This window comes from Dermacentor silvarum, chromosome 8 (genome assembly GCF_013339745.2).
Source record: "Dermacentor silvarum isolate Dsil-2018 chromosome 8, BIME_Dsil_1.4, whole genome shotgun sequence".
Lineage (NCBI taxonomy): Eukaryota > Metazoa > Arthropoda > Arachnida > Ixodida > Ixodidae > Dermacentor > Dermacentor silvarum.
Window position 1 is genome coordinate 77,967,890 of NC_051161.1, and position 13,391 is coordinate 77,981,280.

The 13,391-nt window shown below is 46.5% G+C and overlaps 1 protein-coding gene across 1 annotated transcript in view; it reads left to right on the forward strand.

Moving 5' to 3' along the window:
- LOC119462219 (ATP-binding cassette sub-family C member 2) overlaps positions 1–13,391 on the forward strand; it is a 39,972-nt gene that overhangs the window by 20,590 nt on the left and 5,991 nt on the right. The window contains exons 6-7 of the mRNA XM_037723566.2: positions 2,693–3,025; positions 7,545–7,649. Of these exons, the coding sequence (XP_037579494.2) occupies positions 2,693–3,025; positions 7,545–7,649 (438 nt within the window). The remainder of the gene's footprint in view (positions 1–2,692; positions 3,026–7,544; positions 7,650–13,391) is intronic.

Sequence of the window (13,391 nt, forward strand, 5' to 3'; positions counted from 1 at the left end):
TCATGTCCTCCGGCCAACTGCGTTATAGCGATTAACTTGCAACGCGTTCAAAGCGTAGATATATTTTTGTGAAATGCATAGTTTAGTCTACAACACACATTTAACGAGGTAACAATAACTACAGAATTTTAGATTTTCGGGTGTTCTTGAAGGCTCTCGGATCTGGCAACTTTTTCATTGCACCTAGCGCATAGAGTGAAAGTTGATACGGCGAAAACAAAGGATATATGTGTGTAGACACTTGGTTTGAGCAGTGAGATATAAGGTATGTCTACGGCCTGATCACAGACCATTTTGCATATTTCTTTAAAACATTGAAGTAATCGTTGAGTTATATCTTTATTTATGCTTGTGTAATATTTCTAAGCGGTGGTTCATCGGTAGTTATTTCTAAACCTAAGCGGTGGTTCATCGAATTACTTTTATGGGGATTTCTTGACTGCCAGCATGCTCACAAACTCATAATACTTCGTACAATTTGCTTTCTTATTTCTGTTGTACGCATGTAGCTCATGGTCGTGTTGTAGTTTGTTTGTATTTTAGTATTTTCTCAATTTTTTTTATTTTGCTATAAAAATAGTGCCACTTACCAAGTAAGCGCTAAAATAACTGACATATTCTGGCACAAGTATGCCAAGTGCAGGCAGAATAAATGCATTCCAACGTAGTGCAAGCTTCCTTTGTGGCGGTAACACAACGTACACAACTCTGATTCGGGTAAATAGCCTATATTAGGGTGAGCGAGAACTCTCGAATATGTAGCTTTATCTAAGAAACTCACTTACTCTGCATATGATTTACCAGCATTACCTTTGCTTTTTACATGGGCCCTGAAACACTTCTTGGGGATAATAAGAAAATGTTCCCGATCTGTAGACGAGGCTCCTGTGAGCATGTGAGCACTGCATGCAGCAGGGAATTTACAATCTCCTGTCAAAAACCGTCAAGAAATGCTTGCGCTCTTCTTTGCGATGTCGTCAGTAGCTACGTACCAAGCGGCAGGAAGTGGCCCAAGAGGTATTTCATTAACGCGATAGCGTTGAGGGCGCCGTGTCGCAGAAAATCCGGCGTCGGTGTCGGCGTGGATGTCGGCGTTCGAGGCGGAGAAAATCATCTCGAACCACCCCGACCGCGCAGGCCATCCGCGTCAAAGTATCTATAAACGTTGATCCGCGTGGCGCAAGGTGTTAATGCACGAGAAACTAATTCCGAACCACCCAGACTACGCAGGCCCTCCGTGTGGTGCAAGGTGTTAGTGAACAAAAATTAACTTTCTGACACTGAAAGCCGTCAGAAAAATGGCAAAGTATGACTTAAACACAACCTACAGACATGGTGGCGTCGGACTGTTATTTGAATGTACGAGAAAACATAATTCTGTTACGAGGAAATTTAACCACCAAACCCCTTTTTGCAGCATTTCTACCATACCAACAGCAGCGCGTTCGGGTAGGCTACTTGCGAAAATGTTATCCAGATAGCGCTCGCACCCTCGGCAGGTCAAATTGGGACTTGGCCTGCCCAATGCGTTTTGGACACGCGCGCGCGTCGGGGCAATAGCAAACAACTAATAAAATAATAAAAAAAAGTCTTAGGGCCTTCACATTTGAATATAAGACGACTTATATTGCCCCTGAAAAAAACGTCTTCCCACCAATGAATTTCTGTTTAAAAGTGAAGCCGACTTTAAGGGGATTGGTGTAAGCTTGGTTTTACTAAGCTGCCTTTCCCACGTTCTGTGTTGCAGTGAAACCTACTCAAAGAAAAATGTGATGCAAACGGGGCCTGGTAAAGCTCTCGCGTTCCACTCTTAAAGGCGTAGCTTAAGCGTCCTCCAATTTTTTTCGTGATCGTGAGAACATTCTCAGCAACTTTATTATTGCTAATTTCAATTTAAATAAATGAAAAGTGCACATCTCTGCGATCTCAAACAGACTGGACTCGAAAAACTTTATTTAGGTCCTGCAGGACGCGCTTAGCGCGTAGCGGGCGTCTGCCACGTAAGGCCCGACAGGGAATACCTGTCGACAGACCAACAAAGACCCACAAAGTAATTCATATTTGCCCTTCTTGTACAGAAGGCAATTGAGCGTAGCTGCTACTGCTGCGCATACACACCTACGCTGCATAGCGTAGATGCCGCTGACGCCGTGGGGTGCCGCTTCGAGCGCTCTCGCCGGTCACATGCACTGACAACCGCGGGATCTGATTTGTCTCTGTGGGGTGACGTATAGCTCTAGCGCGTAGGGTCGCGAGGGAGCCCAAGCACCCATCTCGCGTTGAGAGAGCGCCGCTGCAAGCCTGAACAAACAAACAAACAAACAACAAACCAGCATACAAACAAATAAACAAGCAAACAAACAGTCAAACGAACAAAAAATTCAGAATGGATGAAGAGGCCAATATTTCCGGCCCGGCCTTGCTCCGTAGTCATCCACTCTGTGTGGCTTTCAGAGGGCTAGTGGAGACTGAAAGAGTGAGGATTAGCTCTGTATTGATGCGACAATTACATCTAGAACTGCGCTTAAACTTAAGATTTTAAAAAATGTTTGCGGCCGGAGATTCATGTGCCAGCGTCCATTAATGTGGTGCCATTCTATTATTAGCAAGAAAAATGTTTCAGGTAAGGGCTATTACTATTGTTAGGATATTTTGTTTACTATTCTTCCTTTGCGAACTTTTTTTTTTTCAGTGCTATCTCATACCTGCCACGATGTTCGGACGCCTCTACGAGAGTACCCAGCTGTCTCGAGTACTTCAGCAGCTGACCGAGACACTCGATTGCGTAGGCCTGATACGTTGCTACGGTGTCATGGAACGTTTCTGCGCTCGGTTCCGCCGAATCATGACTACATACCTGGAGTCGTTCAATCTGTTTTCCTACTGCTTCGCTATCGGCCGCCTCATCAGTACCATATGCGCGTTAGTAGTCATAGCGCTCACCGTAGCAATAATCGTGGCACCGGCCCGTGACGACCCTGGTGCTGCTGCAATGGCTGGCTTGTCTCTGCTGTCGGCATTCACGGTAAGCTGGCACCATCAGAAACAAAGAATGCTTAACCCCGTTATTGCCCTCTTCAAATTTCACTGCGACTAGTGACCATTCTGTAGTCCAGGATCAGCCAAAATAAAGGGAACGAGAAGGAGCACGGGACGCGCACTAACTTGCATTAAATGTTTGCTGGAAAACATTATATGAGTACAGCTAGGGTGCCGTCACACACCGGCTCAAGCTGCGCAGTCGACATGCGTATATGGAGGCGCCCCAAGTACACACTGCAGCGTAGAGTGAACGCCCCTGGCTCTCTGTAAAGAAGTGGGATAGGACAAAAAAAGCAAAACAAAAAACTAGCAATTCCCTCAGCTCTTAACGGATTTACTGCGGCACTAAAGCAGGTGCTTGCAGTGGACGCAGCCGATCTTTCTCATTGGGAGCAAGTTATTTGCGGTGCGCACAACTTTGCCTCCGTCCTCTACAGAGTTGTTTAACGAGGACCCCGGAATGCATGAACAGATGCCACCAATTTAAATGTCTGTGGCGCACGAAATCCAGCATAAATTGCCAAGCGCCAAAGTGGCCTTATAGCACGGTGGTTAGGGGACCCGGCGCTGAACTATAAACTGCCGCAGGGACATTATTTTAATCCCTTGTTGGGAGAATTAGGTCTTTCTTTCTTTATTATACTTTCTTTTAGCCCCATGACAAGTGCGTAGCTGAGGTTGACGGAGTGACAGCGTTTGTGTTCGTAGTGTCATTACATGTTTCATATTTTTCTCTAGCACCGTTTCAAAGAAATGTACCTTGCTTCTATTGCTTCTATTGCTAAAGCCTTGCTTCTATTGTAAAGACAAAGCCATCATGCATTTCCTTTTATCATGCCACTGTTTTTCCTTCTTGCGCAAAATTCTTCATGAACTCCCTCGCCATCCCCTTTCAGTGTCAATGACTATTATAAATTTATTAGCATATGGAGATGTGCAGTTTGCCCGCAGTCGCAGGGCCATTTGCAATGCACTGCCTAAGTTAACGAAATCATCAAGCCGGAGACGTTGCTAAGGGTTCCAGCTCTTTGCTGAAATTGGGTCACAGGTTGCTTCAATACCATAATCGCCCTGCAAATACGTTCAATGTCTTGCTTTTTCAATTTTTTTATTTATCATCTCTCACTGAATGTCTCAGTTGCGTGGCCAACCCCCCCCCCCCCGTGGGCATGTGGCAGAAAGCAAGAATTGTCAAATTATTGCCATTGCGAAACCAGCGACATTGCTTGCCCGTCGCCAAAGCCACGGGAAGGCACTATACTTTCAATCCTCAGATTACCGATCTAGTTGCCGCTATTTTAAATTAGGTAATGGTGTGGGAATCTAATTATTGCTGTGGTGTAATGGTGTAATATAAGTAATGCTGCGGGAATGTTTGAAATTTAGAATACAGATTGAATAGCCTGTCCATTCAATTCGTATGCCATTCGAGAAGTGACTATTCCGAATTATCGAACATTCATTTCCGTTGAAATCCTAGAAATATTAACACTTATTGTAGTCTCGATGGAAAACGTCCAGCGCAACTGGCGACGGTACGCAATGATGCTGCTGCAGGAGAGCCATGGTTCCTGCACAGCGGTGCCTGCTCCTAAGCAGCGGCCATGTCCTGAGCGATTGCAGTGGGCGTTTAACTTTTTTTTTTCAGTCGTCCAACAGGTGATGTCAAAATCCACGTTTTGTGGTGGCGCTCTCTATAGGTTCAAGATGCAGAGCTTAAAGGCTTTGCTTTTTTCAGGTTACATGTGGCGGAAGCAAATGCGGGAGCCAGAAACACGTCATATACGTCCTGTTATTGACACCACCTATATTAATTAATGGCTCGCTTTTAGGCAATCTACGAATCGAAACGTGTGCAGCGCAGCGCCACGTGGCAACGAAGTGTGGTAAAAGTAGACAGGCAATGCGTGCCTCTTGAGCGTACTCCCAAACCGCAGGTCATCGATAAGCAGTTGGTGGTCAAAACACAAACGAACAATGACAATAATCAAATATGTCATATGCTAGGTCAAACTATAAAATGGCACACGCCACAAGCTTTTCACAACATGCTGCCGCCTTCTAGAGCGCAAAGAACTGACCACGTGAGGTAAGTATGACGCGTCGCTTGCGGTGGGAATTCGAAGCAGATTAGGTGATGTGCAATGACAATTTACTCTCACAAGGTTGTGAATGGTTCACTTAGCCGATAGGGAGAGGGAGTTTTCAAGTTTTAAAGCTAATGGCTTTCTTTTGCTCATTCGTGTTTTTGCGGTCGGTGGCTCGTAGTCGGACTTTCACCGCCGACGCAGTGTAAATACATATCGGATTACAAGAAATAAATTCGATGCGATCGTGTTTCTCTGAAACCTACGAGTTCTGGATATTACATTTGCAACGGTAATGTAAATATTCAGTTATATTTCATTAAACATGTAGGCCTACTGTGGTGGTTTCAACAAATAGATAATGGGTGAAAATGTGAAGGTAGATCTTGGCTTTTAACGCGAAAGCGTTAAGGGCCCCGCGTCGCAGAAAATCCGGTGTCGGCGTCGGAGCCGGCGTTCCGTAAGCGAAAATCGCCGTACATATTTAAGTATATGTATATGCCACGTCTTGTTGTATGACATGCGGTATATGCGGGTTATACTGCCCCACCATTCTATCACCAAAGTTACTCATACCTTGCCTTTCATTCTTGACGAAATTTTTCCCCGGAATTTCGAGAATGACAGCCAACAGACAAATGTCAAGAAACTAAACACCCACAGCGCATGCCTTTCGTGTTAAACATTCTCAAACTTAAATATTAAAAGTGCGAAACAATACCAGAGAGAGAGAAGTGACTTTAGTTGCACCCGTCAAATAGATGACGGGGTAGTGGCTGTAGCCTGGGCCCTCAATCATCCTCCTTAACCGTCGGCCGGGATCCTTTGGGAGCCGGCGGCGCTCAGGGCGAGACCGATCACTTTTCATTGAGCATCTTCTTCTTGGGTTAGTAGCAAGAACTCCCAGGATTATCTACATCTATTTGGCTCGTCAAAGCTAGGACAGGTCCAAACCATGTGGATCTAAGTCCGCTATACCATCACAGTGCCTACACCGAGGGCTATACAACTCGGGATGCCATTTGCTCAGCAGTTACGGGTTCGGAAATACACCCTTTGCAGCTTCCTCCACATCACTTCCTCTCTTTTAGTAAGGTTCTTATCCGCTCTCGAATAAGTCTGACGCCCCAGCTTATAATGGTTGGGAATTTCCTGAAAAGTGCTCAGTTCGTCACCGGTCTGTAAGGGTTCCTCGCCCGGGGGGGGGGAGTTGTCGAGACAGCGCTAGGATCTCGGAAAGTGAGACCTCGGGCCAGCGCGGGCGCCTTCTCGTTCCCTCGCAAACCCAGATGAGCCGGTGTCCAGATTAGCGAAACCAGCTGCGCCGGAGGCTGCTCGACGGATAATATGTGCACAGCTGCGGCTGAGATCCTGCCCGCATCAAAATTTTTTATTCCAGATTTCGAATCACTAACAATAACTCTCCCATTCTTTTGAGTCAAAGCCAAGCATTCGCCATTGCGCTGGATTTGAAACAATGCCACAAATCTGAAAATGATGTGCTTTTTTTTTTGGCGCCGCTGTGCACTACCTCCCGGATTGGCCCACGCAAGAGGCCGCGTTTCTACCAGAAAACTCGCCTTCGTGCATAGCGTTCGCGACCAGCGTTTCCCGGTGCAGATTACGGGGACATTAGCTGCAGTTGCCGGGAAGCATGAGAAGCAGTAAGGGATCTTTGAATGCTATCGCGTTCCACTTTTGAAAGCCAAGCTTAAGCGCCCTCCAATCGTTTCTTATAAACATGCCCTCGTAACATCTTATTTGTGAACGCGAACCGCCATGACTGCCTGCACTTGCTGCCGCGTGAGGGTTTTGGGGCGTATGAAGGCTTAAATGCTATGGCGGAGCCCTCGGGATTGGGTAGGACAGCTATCTTGTCGCGCCACCCTCTGCATCAAAGGCTGCTACCGGAGAAGGGTCCGGCACCACTACAGATGTACTGGTTAATGCTCCTGTTCTCTATGGAATTACTCAACGAAACAACAAAACGCTACTAAAATGTCCTCACTGTAACAACTGCACTCCTTCAAGTGCATCATCACTCGTTGAATAAAGCGAATAACTTTCTAGAAGCGTTCGGCTATTCACTTATATCCACAATTATGGTCGATGCTTTCTGAATGAATGAATTAAAACTTCATTTAGTGAGCCTTTTCAGCGCATGCGACGGATGCAACTGATCCCTACTTAACAGGAATCCCTATGCTGCTCTCACCGCCTGGCCCCTCGTTACGAGCCGACGCTAGTCGTCCAGGGCGGTGCTGGACAGCCAGATCAAAACGTTATCCCCCCGCCCCCCCTCCTTCTCCATCCAACCCCTTAGAAAGCAATGCTTTCTGAACATGTAAAAGGCGAACAAGGCTGCAGGAGCACCTCTCGCGGTGAAGTAACACCTTTTTTTTACCATTTCTGCAGGTACCATTTGCCACCGTGCTGGTCTTCCTCGGCGCCTTCTGGAACGCGCTGGGTGATGCTGCTTTCCAGAGGGCCCTAGAATATACAGAGTTGCCTCTGGAGAAGGTACGCCTGTGTGAAAAGCTTCGTTACAACCTACCGCCATATAAAAAAAATCCACGAACCATTTTTCGTGGATTTCTACGAAGATACTTAACGCATTTCTGCCGCCACAGCTGTATGGGAGAGGTGGGGAGAACATATTTTAAAAAATACAGTCCGAAATTGGTTAGTTACCAAGATAGATAATAAGAAAGAAAACACGGTTCGATATTGAATGCACCTATGTGTGTAAACGTTACTAAAGGGCATCGAAGCCATACAGTGGTGCGCGATTCCATTCATCCTGTCTGCTCATGTCCGTGGTGCCGTCGTGGTAGTTCCATCGTCGTCATTACAGTTTCGTGATCTTACTCTCGCCATGGCGCCGTCGTCACGCCTTCAACCACGACCCAGTGGCCCGAGTTGTCCACTAGCTGGTCACTATAGGCATGGGCCCGGGGTCAAAATACCGCCGTGGTCGTTGTATTGTCGTGATTAAAACTTTGTCATCGGACTCTCGTCATGCCGTCGTTGTAAAGCCATCGTAGTCATACAATCGTTATGCATTACTCGCCACACCAACATCATCATGCCCTCACAGTTGCACAATTGTGATTATCACAGCTTCGTGATCTGACTCTCGTCATGCTGTCGTCGTCATAGCTTCGACTCTGACCCAGTTTTCCAAGTTGTCTAATAGTTTCCGCCGCTAGTCATGCAATCGTGGCTTCATACCCTCCCTCGATGTGTCATGGTCTGGCCGCCTGGCTTGTGTAGTTTCGTCTACAACTGTAGAAAGCGCCGCAGTTACCACGGCTTTATGGGAACTACAGGCGTTTTCTGCACAAGATGTCGTGGTGCTGACTAATTTGAAGTCAGCGTACAAAGATTACATCGTGGCCCACCTCGAGAGAAGTTTACTAGGCAATCTCTGGCACTTATTACCGACCTAATGAGCAAAAGATTCAACGTGAAATTTCAATAGATACCAGCCCAAGCAGGAATAGATGGAAATGAAACAGCTGACCCTCTTACACGCCTACCGCTGAGATGTGTCCCAAAAGCGAAAGCGCCAAAACACTTTTCAGAACCCTAAGGATGCAATCCGCTTTCACTTTAGGGTGATACACAAGACTCCACACGAAGCCTGCGTTACCCACGGACATACTCTCGAAGAAACTACGCTGTTGTACCGCATTATAACAGACTCCGCGTACACCCCGGCTTGGTTATTTAAGACTGGGCGTTGCGCTTCACCGCTCTGTGCCTTATGGGGTGACATTGGCATCATCGAACATTTCATTTCGCTATGCTCGCAGTTTGACGCAGAAAGAAAAGCGATGGCTGACAGCCTACAAAAGAGTCATCTTACGCACAGGACCTTTGATAACGTCGTTTTCCCCGGAGGGCCCGCGGTAATCAGGTAGAGAGCGCAATGACTGTTCACAGCCTTCCGGCGAGACAAGGGGCTGATCGACACCTGGTTGACACGCCCCTGATCTCAACTCATAGGAGGATCAGGCGGAACAGTTGCCGGCTATGTATGCCAGGCTAAGCCCACCTGCTTCAACATCATCACCACCCCAATCACCGTTGTCGTGATGCCGTCGTAGTCGTCACATTGTCATCAATCCAGCTTCGTCATCCGACTCTCTCCATGCCGTCATCGTCGTCACACAATCGTCATCATACCGTCCTTGTCACTCCCTCGTTTTAACATTGTCACTACTTCAGTCACGTTATCTCATTGTCGTCATTCCGTCGTCGTCAATCATTCTACGTCACTAAACTTCACTGATGCTGTCATCAATCTTGATTATGCTGCCCCTGTCATTCCTTCATCGCGAGACAATCACTATCGTGCGGCTGCTGTTGTCAGACCATCGTCATCATGGCGTCGTGGACGTTCCCTCGTCTTCACACCAACATCGTCATCCGAATCTTGTCATGCTGTCGTCGTCGTACAGGTTTCGCGATACAATCATCGTTATGTCATTCTCATCATAACGCGCGTCCTCCTGCCACTGTCCTCATTCATCGTTGCGTCGCGTCACACAGTCATCGTCATGCATTCGTTGTCATGCCGTCATCGTGAGGTCGTCGTGATGTCGTTACATTGTCGTGATTGCAACTTCGATATCCCCATCTCCTCATGTCGTCCTCGTGAGCCATCGTCGTCACAGTCGTCGTCACGCGGTTGTCATCTAGCCATCAATCGTTGTCACGCTGTCGTTTCACCATCATCATCACCTCAGTAGTGTCATACCATTGTAGTCATTCTGTCGTCGTCAAACAACATTCGTCGATCATTCGAACGTCAGCATTCCATGGTGTAATTAAGGGGTCACCGAATTTTTCGCCACAGGACCGCATTGGTGACTAGCAGCAGAGGCGAGGGCCGAAAAATAAAAATAACTGAAGATAACTGAAATTAAATTAGTAAACATAAGTAGCAGTCCTTTGCGTAGACGATTGAGCTTCATTAAGAGCAGACGAAGTTGTTCGGTCACCTTCCTTGCGGGTGCGCTCCTCAGTCCACAAAGCCATGTGACCTGGCCGCCTGATTTGCCCTGTTCGCCTGCTGACGCTGGTCATCAGTGCTGAGGCTGGTCAGTTGGGTCTCCCATTGCCCCGGTTTGGGATGGGGGATAGAGGCTATGTCACTTTTTGGGCTGCGTTGTTACGATGTGGTACAGCGTGTTTGGCGTGTGGCAGAACTTTCAGTCGTAATTGTAAAATGTGGCGTAAATGAGATGGTATTTTGTGCCGTATTGGAATGTGTTTTGTAGTCTGTAATTTATTGCGTCCTCTTTTGAGAGCTTCTCGGGCGGCGGGTTATAGATTCTTCTCCCCAGTCTGTGATGTGTAAGTATGCACATGTATCTGCCCAGTACGAGTTCATCTGGAGGGACTGTTCCTGTCGTCTAGCGAGGTTGCCCAGAGAATATGTTCTCGGTCTGCAGAGTGGGCTGCCTCGTTGCCTGCTAAAGGGGAGTGTCCCGGCGTCCAGACTATGTACACTTTCAGTTTCAGTTTATTTCTCCGGTTTATTTGAAAGAGTAGAAGCAAAAGATAAAGGCTATACAGTCTGACAAAGCCTTCGGCTCCTAACGCAGTTCGACAAGCCGAAGCATGCAATAATAATAGCACTGAGATCAAAAATCACGAAGCGAGTGCATTAAAAAATTCCAAAATACAGTTTACTATGCTACTACACAACACTGTAGAAACTTTAGAGCATATTGTAGATATATATACACAAACTATGTACAGAAAACTAAAACAGCAATAACTCCAACAATGATACGAGAAAAAAAACGAGAAAACAAACTAATTACACAAAGTCGATATTATGTTCTATGAAAGCACATTTGAAAACATCATATGCACAAACACTGTTATCCTGGAGGCTGTTTAGGTATTTGATACTCTAGAGTTTAGGTATTTGATACTCTTGTTTAGGTATTTCATACTCTCAAATAGTATTTGATACTATTTGAGACAATGCAGGTATTTGATACTCTACACCCTGTTTACCTAAGTTAGTCCTTAGTTTTGGCTTTTTTTCTGTTTTTTTGATGTGTTGAGTACTGTGTGTGTTGTAGTCTGGTTTCGAGACATCCTGTGCATTTCGTTTAATCCATTGCATAACTTTGAAGTGGAGCACTTTTCAAAAACTGTCAGAGTTTCGCCCTAAGGGCGAAGCAATGAATGCGATAGCAACACAGCAATGTCATACGAAGTAAGGTGAGCGGCTTTGGTAGCAATATGAATTGTAGTAAGCATGAGCTGATTAAGTAAGCAGGTGTGCTGCGGCGTAAGTAGACCGACATGGAGAGAGACTCGATGACCACGAGAAGGCGCGTGTGAAACGGTGGTGTTGATGAGAAGCGCTGCCCATGGGCAGCGCGTGCGAAGGGACACACCTGTAGCGCTGCACTGCCGATCCGGGCAGCATTGCATGTGTAGCGTGCGTTGGAAAATGTGGCCCGACTATTACTAACTGTGGTGTGAGCGCGGACAAACAAAAATGATTAGATCACACTGAATGACTGCAGACAACGACTGTCAAAACGCTGGCAGCAAGCGCATATACGCCGCAGTGGGCGAAGGTACGTGCGGTCTATCGCTTCAACGGAAACTGAGCGGCGAATGCACGGCGCATAAAGGTCAGAGCCGTGTGGAGATAAGAGACGGTGCGGACGAGCGACGAGCGCGGTTGTTGGCAGCGTAGAAGTGCGCCCCGGCACTGGCTTCCCGCTTCCTTGCTTGCGCGTGGGAGATTGAGTGCGTTCGCTCTCCGTGATAGCGCGCGTCCCCGCACGCTTCCGCTCGGGCATACGGCGCGCGGCGCAGATTTTATCTATACGGAACCTCACGGCGACGCCGACGGCAGAAATACGGTGGAAGTGTCCATATAATTGCTATCGCAATAAAACTTTTGAGCATAGAGTATCTTTAAAAGATCGGTCGTGTACTTCATTCTTTATAGAGCCCATCATATTCTTCTAGTCCTCTTAACATTATCTTCTGCACAACTAACAACTTTCTGTAATTATTTTGCATGCTAATTCCAGAATTTACATCACCCTTGGCATGTGGAACAATGCTTCTCATGTCAATGTATGGCTATGTTGAGCAGATTCTCATGCAGTCTGCAGAGTCCCTCTCCTAAATAGTTTTTGTTATCAGTTTGGGTTCTCCACTTCTAAGCCTTGCTTCTATTGGAAAGACAAAACCATCGCGCATTTCCTTTTATCATGCCACTGTTTTTCCTTTTTGCGCAAAATTCTTCAACTCTCTCTCTATCACCTTCCAGTCTCAATGACCTATATAAATTTATTAGCATTTTGAGATGTGCACTTTGGCCGCAGTCGCAGGGCCATTTGCAATGCATTCCGTAAGTTAACAACATCATCAAGCCGGAGACGTTGCTAAGAGTTCCAGCTATCTGCTGAAATTTGGTCACATGGTGCTTCAATACCATATTTTTTATCTTTGGATATTCTCCCTATAATACATTCAACATCTTGCTTTTTCAATTTTCTTTATTTATGAACTCCCACTGAATAGCTAAGTGGCGTGGCCAACACCCCTCGTGGGCATGTGGCGTATTCAAAAAAATTTAACATCAACAAACAAACCAAAAATAAGATGCTCGTCTTCACTACGAGATAATTCCGCCGTCGCAGTAAATGAGTTCAGAGCCGAAGGAATCATTGAAGTCTGCTGCCTGTTTTTTATAATCCCTTCACAGATTCTTTCTCCCTATATATTGCAGTTGAAATGCAATAAACACTAATTGTTAGCGCTCTCTCTGTCTGTCGTGTGCAGTACATCCAGTCTATTGCGCTGTTTGATTATCTGCGAAACGTGCTCCAACCAGGTCCCTTCAACGCAAATTGCGCCGCGCAGCAAGAGATGAAAGTAGACAAAAGTAGGGAAACTAAAATCGCAGGCGAGCCGAATTTAACAAAGAGGTGGGTCCTCGGTTTCGATGTGGAAGGCAGGAGAGAAATCTTGCTGGTGGGTGCTAGTTGAGACACGGCCGGAGTGGAGTACTTGCGTGCTCGAGTCCGGCCAGGGTTGAGGCCATGGCGATAATGTGTGCTGCGTAAAGCAGTGTCCTGCCCTCTTCCACGAATTCTCTGCATTGTAACGAGTAATGTTTTATATCAGCTTGAGCGGGGCAGAACGAACACATTGATAAGGTCGATGGTCCTATTTAGTGTTGCCTCACAATTGTTCAGGCTCACCGTGTACGAA